This window comes from Neofelis nebulosa, chromosome 12 (assembly GCF_028018385.1).
Source record: "Neofelis nebulosa isolate mNeoNeb1 chromosome 12, mNeoNeb1.pri, whole genome shotgun sequence".
Classification (NCBI taxonomy): Eukaryota; Metazoa; Chordata; class Mammalia; order Carnivora; family Felidae; genus Neofelis; species Neofelis nebulosa.
The window spans coordinates 38,371,423-38,383,021 of NC_080793.1; the positions used below are offsets into that span (position 1 = coordinate 38,371,423).

At 50.6% G+C, this 11,599-nt stretch overlaps 2 protein-coding genes across 7 annotated transcripts; one reads left to right on the top strand and one right to left on the bottom strand.

Annotated features, from left to right (window-relative positions):
* Positions 1-220: 220 nt before the first annotated feature.
* On the bottom strand, positions 221-3,571 carry GALT (galactose-1-phosphate uridylyltransferase). Of its 4 annotated transcripts, none has more exons than XM_058695039.1 (11): positions 3,417-3,571; positions 2,943-3,112; positions 2,637-2,712; positions 2,502-2,550; positions 2,252-2,381; positions 2,042-2,098; positions 1,765-1,887; positions 1,354-1,486; positions 1,167-1,250; positions 695-849; positions 221-399 (listed from the first exon to the last, which is right to left on the bottom strand). In XM_058695039.1, exons 1-11 carry the CDS (start codon positions 3,496-3,498, stop codon positions 319-321), a joined length of 1,140 nt encoding a protein of 379 aa, XP_058551022.1. In that variant the 5' UTR covers positions 3,499-3,571; the 3' UTR covers positions 221-318. The 4 variants fall into 4 exon arrangements, with proteins under 4 accessions (XP_058551022.1, XP_058551025.1, XP_058551023.1 ...); XM_058695042.1 differs by lacking the exon at positions 3,417-3,571 and adding an exon at positions 3,273-3,384; XM_058695040.1 differs by lacking the exon at positions 2,042-2,098.
* A 4,932-nt stretch (positions 3,572-8,503) lies between these two features.
* On the top strand, positions 8,504-11,540 carry SIGMAR1 (sigma non-opioid intracellular receptor 1). Of its 3 annotated transcripts, none has more exons than XM_058695061.1 (5): positions 8,504-8,630; positions 8,930-9,093; positions 9,238-9,438; positions 9,572-9,664; positions 10,478-11,540. In XM_058695061.1, the coding sequence occupies exons 2-5, from the start codon at positions 8,943-8,945 to the stop codon at positions 10,702-10,704; spliced, it is 672 nt and encodes a 223-aa protein (XP_058551044.1). In that variant the 5' UTR covers positions 8,504-8,630; positions 8,930-8,942; the 3' UTR covers positions 10,705-11,540. The 3 variants fall into 3 exon arrangements, with proteins under 3 accessions (XP_058551044.1, XP_058551045.1, XP_058551046.1); XM_058695062.1 differs by lacking the exon at positions 8,504-8,630 and adding an exon at positions 10,335-10,355 and having other exon boundaries at positions 8,815-9,093; positions 10,478-10,615; XM_058695063.1 differs by lacking the exons at positions 8,504-8,630; positions 10,478-11,540 and adding an exon at positions 10,142-10,327 and having other exon boundaries at positions 8,815-9,093.
* Positions 11,541-11,599: the final 59 nt, after the last annotated feature.

The following is an 11,599-nucleotide window of genomic DNA, read 5'->3' on the forward strand; positions in this document are numbered from 1 at the left end:
GTTTCTTAAACTGTGATGCCTTTGTTTACTCCAGGAGTAAAAGAATCTATAGGCCAGACATAACATTAAGTATTAATTTTGTTCAGAGATTTGGGGTGGAATATTTGTACTCTAAGTTTTTGCACATCTGTAGACAAAGGAAAGTTGTGGCTGGCACTGTGCCTTTAACCCAGATCCCCAAGGGTTATAGTTCATAATCCTCTGGCATTAGACTATGTGATTAAAGTTTGAGAAACACAGTTTAGTTTTATTGATCCCACATCTTCCCAAACCCTAGGCCCTGGTTCCCTCAAGCAGAAGGCCCTGTGGTCAGCGTGGTCAGGCGATGGTTGCTGTCTCCCTGTCCTTCTGCCCCAGGCAGTAATGAACCTCAGGAAGCATCCTTAGTCTCTCTGCAGCCTGAAAGGGAACAGGGGCAAATGAGGGAGGATAAGGGCTGCCCAGAATGGTGGTATGAAGTGGTATGAGTAGAACAGTGGTAATGAGTGCCTAGAAGACAGCGGAGGGAAGGCTTGTAGGACCAGAAGGCTGAGGATAAGGACTGCCAGAATAGCCAGAGGCTAGAGCTGAGCAGCTCCTGAGTCCTCAGGAATGCCTATGTTATACAGGTTCTCAGGGTCATGATCACTGGGCTCCTTTGGGGAAATGGGAGAGAAAAGGGAACCCAAGGAACCAGGGTACTCTGAAACCTGACCTGCTCAGGGGTGAGGTCCCTCTGTGCCTGGGCAAGCATTTCATAGCCAACCATGAATTTCCGGATGGTGGCAGAGCGCAGGAGTGGAGGGTAGTAATGAGCATGCAACTGCCAATGGTCCCAATTGGCTCCAGCCTCTGATCCTGTGGGAGCACCTGACAGGAAAAAGAGATAATTGGGGAGGGCCATTTTTTAGTTCTATAGACTAGCCCCGACACCCAAACCAGGCTAGGTACCTGAAAACTACATCTCCCAGCATTCCCTGCCAGTGAGTAGGCCAGACATTGGAAAACATGGGAGACATAGTTGCACCAAGTTTGCAGTTCCACCTTCAGTCCCAGCATCCCTGCTCTGGACACTTCCCTCAGCAAGTATTTCAAAGCCCGCTGGGGGTTGCAGTCCACTGAGCTAGGTCTCAGGACCTCAGAAATGGTGTTGGGGCTAGACATGGGTGGGGCTCAAAAAGCCTTACCGTGCCAGCCCATGGAGTAGGGAAAGGATGTCTCAAATAGGTTGTCATACTTGGTTAAGAGCTTCTTCATGATGGAGGCTAGATCTGGAATCAAGAGTCTGACTCTCAGCCTGAGGCGCAGATGCTGGCCCTATCAGAGCCATCTGTACCCAGTGCCTGGCCCCAGGGTCCCAGTTGGGACACTCACCATCACGCTCAGCAGGGGTCAGCTCAGGCAGACGCCGCACATGCCTACGGGGCAGCAGCAGTGTCTGGAAGGGCCACACTGCCCAAAAGGGGACCAATACTAACCAGTGCTCACTGGTTAAGACCAGACGTTCCTGGCCAGACCAATTGGAGATGAAGTCATCAAGGTGGAGGGGTGGGGGTTGTCAGCAGATAGGCAGGAGAAGAAAAAATATACCCAGAATCTAATGGCTTCTTACCACCTCCACCACTACCATTCTAATCTAACCCACCATCATCTTTCCTTTAGATTACTGCTATGGCTTCCCATCAAGTCTCTCTGCTATTTTCCTTCTATCGTCCTTCACACACCTTTCTCTTTTGGGGTGAGGTTAGGGGCTCCTTGGGGAAACAGGGTCTGGCTTTCTCCTACCCTTCTGAGCAGCTCCTGGTGGCCATACTCCATAAGCAGGGGCTCTCCATGCTGACTTTGATAGGCCCGCTGAGATCGCTCCTCACGCTGGGCAATATCTGGCAGGAAACTACTGGCCCACACCTATCAAGGGGCAGGAGGAGAGAATAGGCAGATAGATCCTTCACCCCCAAGCCTCCACATTACAAGCATACTTACTCTGTCCCTCTAGTTCCCTTCCCCACAGGACTGTCTTGGACTCACCCCAGAAATCCGCTGGAGCCCCTGACTCACTTACCTGACAGTGGGGGTGGGGGTTGGAACAGCCCATCATGGCCCCTTTGTTTTCAAAGATCTATCAAGTAGGGATAGGGAGCTTTAGTAGCCAAAGAGACACCAAATCAGCCCCTCCAGACCACACCCTGTGAAAACAGGAATACCACTTCCCAGAACCAAAGCTGCACCACCCCCTCTCTGCCCATTCGGGGAAAGGTGCGACCTCACAGACCTGCACCCAAGGGTACTGGGCACCCAGCTCCTCTGTCACTGAGGCCCAGGCATCGACGACAGTGCGGATCTCAGGGACTGACATGAGTGGCAGTGTTACATCCGACCAGGGGTGGAAGCACATGACCTTACTAGGTGGTGATGGAGGGAGAGATGACAGATATAGGGCTTGGCTGTGCTAGGGGCAGGGTCCAACTCCCGTGCTCAGTCCAAGCCCTGGGTTGAAGGTAAGTGAAGAAATCCATAGTTACCAAACTCCTCGAGCAGCCTCTGCTTGGAAAAGGGGATGATCACTGGGTCCTGAGAAAGAGGGGTATCACTCTCTGCAGCAGAAGTCCCCCAAGAGGTCCAGCCTCTCTTTCCAACAGCATCTAGAGCCAGGTTACCTGGACTGGGGGCATCAGGCTGCAGAGCTGGGAAGTCGTTGTCAAACAGGAAGGTGCCATCATAGTAGGGATTCACCTACTGACAAGAATGGGCTAGAAGCATTTGCTGCTTCATACCCACCTGTCATCTGGCAGGCTTCAGGGGCTGGACAGGTTACAAGGGAGTGTGGAAGGCCTGCTGTGGGATCAGAAAGACTTGGTGCGACATGACCCAGAAGGAGGTCCACTTCCTTGTGGGTGAGGGGCAGCTCTAAGGGGAAGCTACTACTCCTGGCCCAGCTGCACATGTAGGTTCTAAAGTCTTACCTCTCCATTGGCCCGTGTGGCCCCGGGACACAGAGGGTTGTGGGGGTCGTGGCGGGGAACTGTCTTCAAGAGCGGGGGCTCTACTTGCCCCTGCCAGGGCCGCTTCATGCGGTGAGCTGACACCAGCACCCACTCATCTTGTAGTGGGTTACAGCGGATATGCTGATGTTCTGGGGACAGAGAGGCACGATCAGTCAGCCAAACTCTCAGACCACCTCTGTCCTAGGTCTCACTCACTAGCAGGCCCAAGTTCGGAAGCACCCTCTTGGCCCTGTCCCGTTCAGGAAGGAGCTAAAGGCCGGGGCTTGAGCTTTTCCAGCTCCAATTAACCTCCGGCCCCAACTCAGGCGTGTCCCTTCGTCTCGCAGGCCTGCCCGGGTGGGCGCGCGGACCTGGGGGTAGGGACGATAACTTCCTAAGGAAAGGGAGGGCTCGGTTCCGCGTCCCAGCGAGTCCCAGAAGCCCTGCGGTTACCGCTCGCCCGGAAGGCTGTGGCCGTGGCGTCCGCCTCCGACGCCTGCTGGCGCTGCTCAGGAACTGATCCGCTGCGCGACATCAGACCACTTGCGGGTGTGGAATTCGTCTGAAAAGTCAGCAGCGCGGACTCTTCCCACCCTCTGGGTATGCCCCGCCTCTCCCCCGGTGATTGGCCATATGCTTGCACGTGACTGCGTAAGGGCCCGCCCGCTCAACCGCGGGCGGGACTCTGGAAAGCCTGGCATTTTGGGGGGTGAGTTTGGTCCTCCCCGTACACCCCAGGGCTAAGTTACTACCCTAGAAGAATCTCTGTAAAAGCTGCTTATGGCAGATTCCTCAGCTCCAAGCTGCTTAGAAGATTTCTTTGCTCTATTCGAGGTCATTTGTTTAGCAAATATTTACTGAATATCTATGAATATTTACTGTGTGCCAGACACCTAGGCTCCACGTAGGACAAAGGGATCCTCTACACAAGTCAGGCATGGCCTCGGCCCTCCCGCGGCTTAAGTTCTACGGCCAAGTAAGGATATAACCCTGGATCCACAATCACCTCACTTACTTGCTCAATGCCTATGGTGTAGAAGAGGCAAAGTAGCATGGCGGTGAGGGTGGGATTGATCTGCTTCAGCTGTACCCCTGGCCTCAGCTGTTACATGGAGGAGTAAATACTTTACCAAAATCATACCCCATCCCCTCCAGGCAGGAGAACAGGTTTGGGGGAAAAAAAGGCTAAGTAACCATATTCTCTCTCTTATGCTCATGCCTAAAGCACAAGAAGTGGGCAGTGTGAGAGGGCTACAAGAAACCTGAAAGTGGGGAGAGGGCTTGACTATCAGTAGCTCCAGCCAACATCTAGGTGGGATCAGGGGTGTTTCCTTTACATACCCCTTTCCCTTCTCCCAATGTTTCCTTGGATCAAACCAATTGGCTAATACTAGGATAAAATTCAAATCAATCCCTCTGCTGGCACATTGATTTATTATTTTAAGATTTTATTTTAAGTACTTACTACACCAAACGTGGGGCTCAAACTCATCACCCCGAGATCAAGAGTTGTAAACTCTTCTTGGGATGCCTGGGTGGCTCAGTCCGTTAAACATCCGACTCTGCCCCTCCCCTACTTGTGCTCTGTATCTCTCTCTCTCTCAAAAATAAATAAACATTAAAAGAGTTGTAGACTTTTTTTTTTTTTAATGTTTATTCTTTTAGAGAGAGAGCACAAGCAGGGTAAGGGTGGGGGGTGGGGTAGAGACAGAGAGAGAGACTATCCGAAGCAGGCCCCCACACTGATAGGGCGGAGCAGGACTCAATCTTGATGCAGGGCTCGATCTCACCAACTCCTGAGATCATGACCTGAGCCGAAATCAAGAATCAGAAGTTCAACTGACTGAGCCACCCAATGCCCTTCCCCTAGCACTTTTTTTTTTTTAATGTTTTATTTATTTTTAAGAGAACGCAAGCGGGGACGTGGAGGAGGGACAGAGAGAGGAGGACAGAGGATCTGAAGTGGGCTTCTATGCTAACAGCAGCAAGCCTGATATGGGGCTTGAACTCACAAACTGTGAGATCATGACCTGAGTCGAAGTTGGACACTCAACCGAGTTACCCAGGTGCCCTCTCCCCTAGCAATTTTAGAGAGATGTCTAAATATTGTTTGAACCTCCTCCTCATTCCACAGTGAGGAACAGAAGCGTCAAGTTCACCCAGAGGATGACTGGCCAAGCTAAAATTTGAACCCAAGTTTCCAGATTCTTCTCACTGCTCTAAAATGGCTCTGAGATTTCAGTGAGACTCAGGACAGAGCTTGGCAGTAGCAGGAAGGCCCCTTCCCCCAACCCAGGCCAGGTCAACCCAGGTGTTTTGCAGCTCAAATGCAAAAACTGGGTCACAGTTCATTTACCTAATCTCTGCCCTAGGTCCTCAGACTGGAATCTGAAGAGGCCACTAGGTAGGCGGCAGGGAGCAGGGAACTGAGAAACAAGGATTTTACACGTACCACTGGCTTTTCATCCTTGGGGGTGGGGTGGGGGTGGAGCTGAGATACAAGATTTGCTTTCCTTTCTCTCTCAGCTATCTTTGTTGTTGGGGTCACTGGATTTTGGAGGCAGCTCTATTTTTCCAAGAACACCAATGCTTTGGTGCCACTTCTTGGATCATACCAACTAATTCCTAATCCCTTTCAGAAACATCTCTTCAGGAACATTTCCAAACCTCCCCTCTGTCTCCCCAAGATCACTTTTTGGGGGAAGAATAGAATGGCTGAGATGGGGCCTATGGAGCTCTCTGCCTATAAAATACCAGAGGAGTGATCTCTTCTGCAACATTGTTAAAAAGAAAACCACAGGCCCAAACCGGCATCACTTAAGTGGAGTCTCCAAACTGGGGCTTAATGCCTAAACTAATTGTGGTTTTGATGAGGGAGCAAAAGGCAAGCTGAGGGCAAAGCGCATGTACACACACACACACCAGGTAGGATATGTGTGATATTCCTCAGGCATTCCTGGGCTGCCCAAGAGCAAAGGAAAGGAAAGAAAACAACTGGCCAACTGACAGAGATCACAGTCATACAGCACATGAGTCTCCATCGGTTTACAAATATCTTAGTAAATTACAAGAAAAAGGCAATCTTATCAATAGCCTAATCTCCAGAAACCTACAGACCCAGTTTCCTGGAACCCCTAGTATCACCCTCCCCTCCATGGTGATACAGGGTACAAAGGGAAGAAGGAAATGGCGGGTAAAATTAAATTTCCTCATAACCTGCAGCCCATTGACAAATACTTGAGGTAAAAATAGAGTGTAACTTTTCTCCAGGAACCTCCTACTGTTTTAATGTTAATGCCTTACTAGAGGGAAAACAACCTTAGTTTGGCAATAGCAAGGTCGCATGCATCTTTTGTATAAGTCTTCTTTAGCATATCAAAGTCCTCCTGTAGGTCTCCCTTTTGCCTTTACCTCCCTCAACTCCATAGTAGGTAACCAGTCACTCTGCACAATCCCAGTGCAGCTCTTTCTGCCCACGAGTCTTGCTCCTGTGCTTTAATAAAATCACCTTTTTTGCACCAAAGACGTCTCAAGAAAATTCTCTCTTGGCTGTCAGCTCCAAACCCTCATCACTATAAAACCCCATCAGTTTCAACCTTCCCAGAGATGTAGTCTTAACTGGTCAGTCAGGAATTTTCTAATTAGAACCAATGGGGCCCTTTCCTTCCCCCAGAGGAAGATAAGGTAATCTGCATGGTAAGATCCCCTGCTCTTCCCCCTAACAGAAAAGAAACTTGCCTGGAACAGTCCTTTTCTTTTGCTAAAAACTTTTTTTTTTTCAGATTTCTTCCTATAAAAATCTTCCATTTTGTGTATCTCTTGCTTGGAGGTCCTTTCTACTTGCTAGATGGGGTGCTGCCTGATTCATGAATTGTTTAATAAGGCCAATTATATCTTCAAATTTACGTGGTTGAATTTTATTTTATTTTTTAATTTTTAATGTTTATTTATTTTTGAGAGAGACAGAATGCAAGCAGGAAAGGGGCAGAGAGAGTGGGAGACACAGAATCCGAAGCAGACTCTAGGCTCTGAGCTGTTAGCACAGGGCTGGATGCAGGACTCAAACTCACAAACTGTGAGATCATGACCTGAGCTGAAGTCAGATGCTTAACCGCCTGAGCCACCCAGGCGCCCCTCGGTTGAATTTTATTTCTTAACAACATCTGGAGAATATGGCTGTGACCATTTTTTTTAAAGCATTGTGTGCTATCCTTGTGAAAGACCAAGGGAGCCACAGGCCTAGACAGTCCCAGAGGGCTTTGCCTGGAACAGGGGTGCAGAGACCAGATTTTGGGGTTAGCCCCTCAGCCTCAAGGTTCTTAAGAGAATGGTCAGCTCAGAAGCATCACAGAAGCCAGAGCCAATACAAAAACATGTTCCCTCCACCATGCATTCCCCTCTAGATAATCCCTTCTTTATCTTTCCCTTCTTGGCCAAGTTTCTCAGAAAATAGTCCAGCTTCCCAGCCTCTACTCTTACCTACACGATACACTGTAATATGTCTAGCAGCCTGTAATAGGTTAAGTAAACTTAGTTACTGTAGCAAACAACACCCTCCCCCCCCCCCCCCCCCCCCCGCAAACTCAGTGGCTTAGCAAGTGTATTGTGGGGGGAGAGGCGAAGCAGCATTCAGAATTCTCCACTACTTAATTCCCTATTACTAAGATATTAGGTGCGGGAAGAGTAAGAATGTAAAGAATTTCACAGAGGATGTTGGGAGCCAGACCTGGAAGTGGCATACCTCATTCCTGCCTATACTTCATTGGCCAGAACACAATCATATGGCTTCATCTGCTACAGAGTATACTGTGGAATGTAATATGGCTGCCCAAGAGCAAAAAGAAATAGATTTGTATAACATCATCTCTGCTGCATGCCCTTACTGAGAAACCTAATGACCATTTCCCATCATTTTATCAGACCTCTTAATTACATTTGACTGTGTTGACCCTTCATTCCATCACTATCATGTGTGATGCTGTGTCCTTCTAGTTCTTTTCTCCTTTGTGTTTTATTTATGTAACTAACACATATGACACCACTTGCCAGGCACTAATTGCTTTATAAATATTAACTCATTTAACCTTCATCACAATTAAGATATGTACTATGAGGTAGACACTTTTATTCATCCCACTTTCCAGATGAGAAAACCGAGTCACAGGGCTTAAGTAGTTTATCCAAGATCACACAACTGGTAGGTTGGCAGGAGCCAGTCTTTTAACAATCAATCCAGTTCCAGCGTTTCTTTCTTAATCACTGCACCCTGCTGCCGCTTTTCTCTTTTGCTTCTCTCCCTTTATCATTCTCCTCCCCATAACCCTGTTGGTGTACAATGCTCTCCTCTCACATTTTGTGCTCCAAAACAAAGAATAAATCGTAGGCCCCAAAAGGCCCTAAAAGACTCCTTGCTGTCTCTTCATAGTGCTTTTGTTCTTAGAGTACGTCTCATTCGCTGAATGCCCCTCCCCATTTTTCTAAACACCATTTAGAGGCGTCACCGCCTCCAGAAAGCCTTCCGTACTTTTCCTAGGTAGAAGCGCCTCCTCCCACTTTTTGTGCTAGCAAAGATCACAATCACAAGTCGATCGCCTGCTGCAAATTTGAGAAGGGGGCCAATCCACTCTGCTTGTCACAGCCACCTACCCCGACCACCACCCACACGCGGTAAGGAACTCGGAAAGACCTCGCTCTTAGGCCCTAACACTGACAGCTAGGAGGGTTTAGCCCCGTCCCATCGCGTCACGCGCGCAGCTCCACCCCACTCCTCGGCGCTCCACACTCTCCGCGAGGAAATGGTTCAACCCAAGGGGTGGTGCCCGGGTGTTCGGACTGTTCTGATTGGCCAGGGCGAGCCGTACCACGACTGTGGCGGGGGTACGGTTGTGAACTGCGCGCCGCAGGTTTTGAGGCAGTAAAAGTCACAGCTCCAGGCCCCGGTTTGTTCCTTCACTTCTCCCTGCTAGGACGCCTTCCGGGATGCAGTGGGCCGTGGGCCGGCGGTGGGTGTGGGCCGCGCTGCTCCTGGCTGCCGCTGCTGTGCTGGCCCAGGTGGTCTGGCTCTGGCTGGGCACGCAAAGCTTCGTCTTCCAGCACGAAGAGATCGCGCAGCTGGCCCGGCAGTATGCGGGTGAGCCGACGGGTCACCGGGGGAGCGAACGGGTGGAGGGCAGGGGTCTGGGGAGGCCCGAGCTTAGTTGGGAGTTTCAGAGACGTCTTTACCGAGTTCCGAGTGATTCTAGCTTAGGTTCTGTTGTTCCTCTGCCTCCGCCAGGGTTGGACCACGAGCTGGCGTTCTCTCGGCTGATCGTGGAATTACGGCGGCTGCACCCAGGCCACGTGCTGCCCGACGAGGAGCTGCAGTGGGTGTTTGTGAACGCGGGCGGCTGGATGGGCGCCATGTGCCTTCTGCACGCCTCGCTGTCCGAGTACGTGCTGCTCTTCGGCACCGCCCTGGGCTCTGGCGGCCACTCGGGTCAGTGCTGGCAGCGGGCCGAACTGGGAGGCTGGGGCTGTACAAGGGTCCATGCCCTCCTTTCTGATGTTTGGCCAAGACATATATTGGTGCTGATACCCTGATATTCGGTGTCCATCTGATTGTCCCTCAGGGCGCTACTGGGCTGAGATTTCCGACACCATCATCTCTGGCACCTTCCACCAGTGGAGAGAGGGCACTACCAAAAGTGAGGTCTTCTACCCAGGTGGGTCCCTTCATTCTGGGGTGCCCATAATTGGAGGAGGGTCATGGCATGGAAAGGGGGTATGTTGGGGGCTCTCCCCTCAGTTCCCTTACCCCTCAGATAAGCCACAGGTCATTATTGGTTGAAGCAGGTCCAAGGGCCCCTGTCCAAGGACTTCTGTCAAAAGGAAACAAAACTTAACCACTTCCTGTTAACCACGTCCAATTTTTATATACCAAGACACTGTTTTATTTATCCAGTATTCCAGCAGTTGTTGGAGAGACAGTTGGGTAATCAGATATGCTGTCATACCCCCAAAGACAAGACAGACAGTTGTCTTCATTTTTTCTATAGTGAAACATTTTTTTACATAAAAAGTAGACCTATGGATTTCCACATAAGTTTCAGATTGATAAGTTATAGGCATGACAGGCATTATAATTGAACATTTCTCAGACAGTCACACAAGTCTTATAACCACCCCTCCCTATCTAACAGGCCCAGCCCAAGTTTAGCTAAATTTCTGCCTGACATGAGTGAGGCTTGGGAATGCAGACTTCCAGGACTCCCATACAGTGGCCCCTGGCCATGTGAGGTGGCCCTCCTTGGCTTACCCCCAAAGAGGACATGAGCCAGGTGATGCCACAAAGGAAAACTTAGGAGTGGCCATCTTGGCTTCTTACTCTTCCAGATGGGCGACCAGGCCAGTGAGGTAAGGCTTTTTCCTTTCCTGATGCTCCTGCTCTGTTTCTTGCCCCTAGACAGCCCACGGGCTAGGGAGGTGGCAGCAATGGAAGGGCTAGGCTCCTTATGTGGGTGCTCCCTGTCCTCTAGGGGAGACCGTGGTCCACGGGCCTGGTGAGGCAACAGCTGTGGAATGGGGGCCAAATACATGGATGGTGGAGTATGGTCGGGGTGTCATCCCATCTACCTTGGCCTTCGCACTGGCTGACACAATCTTCAGCACCCAGGACTTCCTCACGCTCTTCTATACTCTTCGCGCCTATGCCCGGGGCCTCCGGCTTGAGCTCACCACCTACCTCTTTGGCCAGGACCCCTGACCAGCCAGGCCTGAACGAGGACCTGTGGATGGACAGGAGCAGGCAGGCCTGCATACATCCACTTTCTGGAGCCCATGTGAAAAGACAGGGACACAACATGCAACTACTAAGTTCCTGATGTACGAGCAGGGACACACATGCTTATGTAACCAAATACAGAGACTCGTGGGAACATATGGGACATACATGCAGATACAATCCCATGTGTACGGCAGCATCATACGTTCACAACCATCCAGAGAGGGAACCCCACATGTACCAAGGGGCCAGTCATATTCGGACATACCACAAGCTTGAATCACTAACTCAAGCCTTTTCCAGAGCTTTCCTGCCACCAGTCAAGGCTCTGGAGTTGGTGATGGGTGTAGGTATTATACTCTGTCTGGGCCTGACCCTTCAACCCAACAGCAGCTGAGGTGGGAGGGAGATGAAGGGTTGCCTGTGGAGGCCCCCCTCATCTCCCCATCCTCACCATATGCCTTACCTCATTCTGTTCCCCTTACTATGCAAGTGCTCTCATGGCCTGTCCCCACTCTTAGCAACTAAGTCAGCTGGGAGAACTGTAAGAATGGAGAATGCTGAGGTCAGGGTCCTTCTATCCTGAAAGACCCCATGCCTTTCCCCATTCGTCCCTTAGGAGTGTGACTGGGGGAGGCTGGCCTCAGCTCAGGGCCCACTGCTGGGCAGAGGACCTAGAGAAGTTAGCCTAGGTCCAGGGGGCCATCCCTGGCCTACAAAGGCCTTTTCTGCACACGTACACCCTCATCACAGCTTCCACATACTGCCCTTGATGTCTGTCCACCTGTCTCTGTTAATAAAGACTTGTTGAACAGTCATTTCTTTGTGTGTCTGAACAGCAGGAAAACCTGCTAACTTGAAGAAATGCAGGGGTGGG

What these genes read in the sequence shown, in the direction of transcription:
- SIGMAR1 (XM_058695061.1), top strand. Translation starts at nt 8,943, where the DNA reads ATGCAGTGGGCCGTGGGCCGGCGGTGGGTGTGGGCCGCGCTGCTCCTG. An exon ending in GGGCTCTGGCGGCCACTCGG is followed by an intron (nt 9,439 to 9,571) that starts GTCAGTGCTGGC and finishes ATTGTCCCTCAG; the next exon opens with GGCGCTACTGGGCTGAGATT. An exon ending in AAGTGAGGTCTTCTACCCAG is followed by an intron (nt 9,665 to 10,477) that starts GTGGGTCCCTTC and finishes CCTGTCCTCTAG; the next exon opens with GGGAGACCGTGGTCCACGGG.
- GALT (XM_058695039.1), bottom strand. Translation starts at nt 3,498, where the DNA reads ATGTCGCGCAGCGGATCAGTTCCTGAGCAGCGCCAGCAGGCGTCGGAG. An exon ending in CACAGCCTTCCGGGCGAGCG is followed by an intron (nt 3,113 to 3,416) that starts GTAACCGCAGGG and finishes CTCTGTCCCCAG; the next exon opens with AACATCAGCATATCCGCTGT. An exon ending in CCCAGTACCCTTGGGTGCAG is followed by an intron (nt 2,099 to 2,251) that starts GTCTGTGAGGTC and finishes CCTACTTGATAG; the next exon opens with ATCTTTGAAAACAAAGGGGC.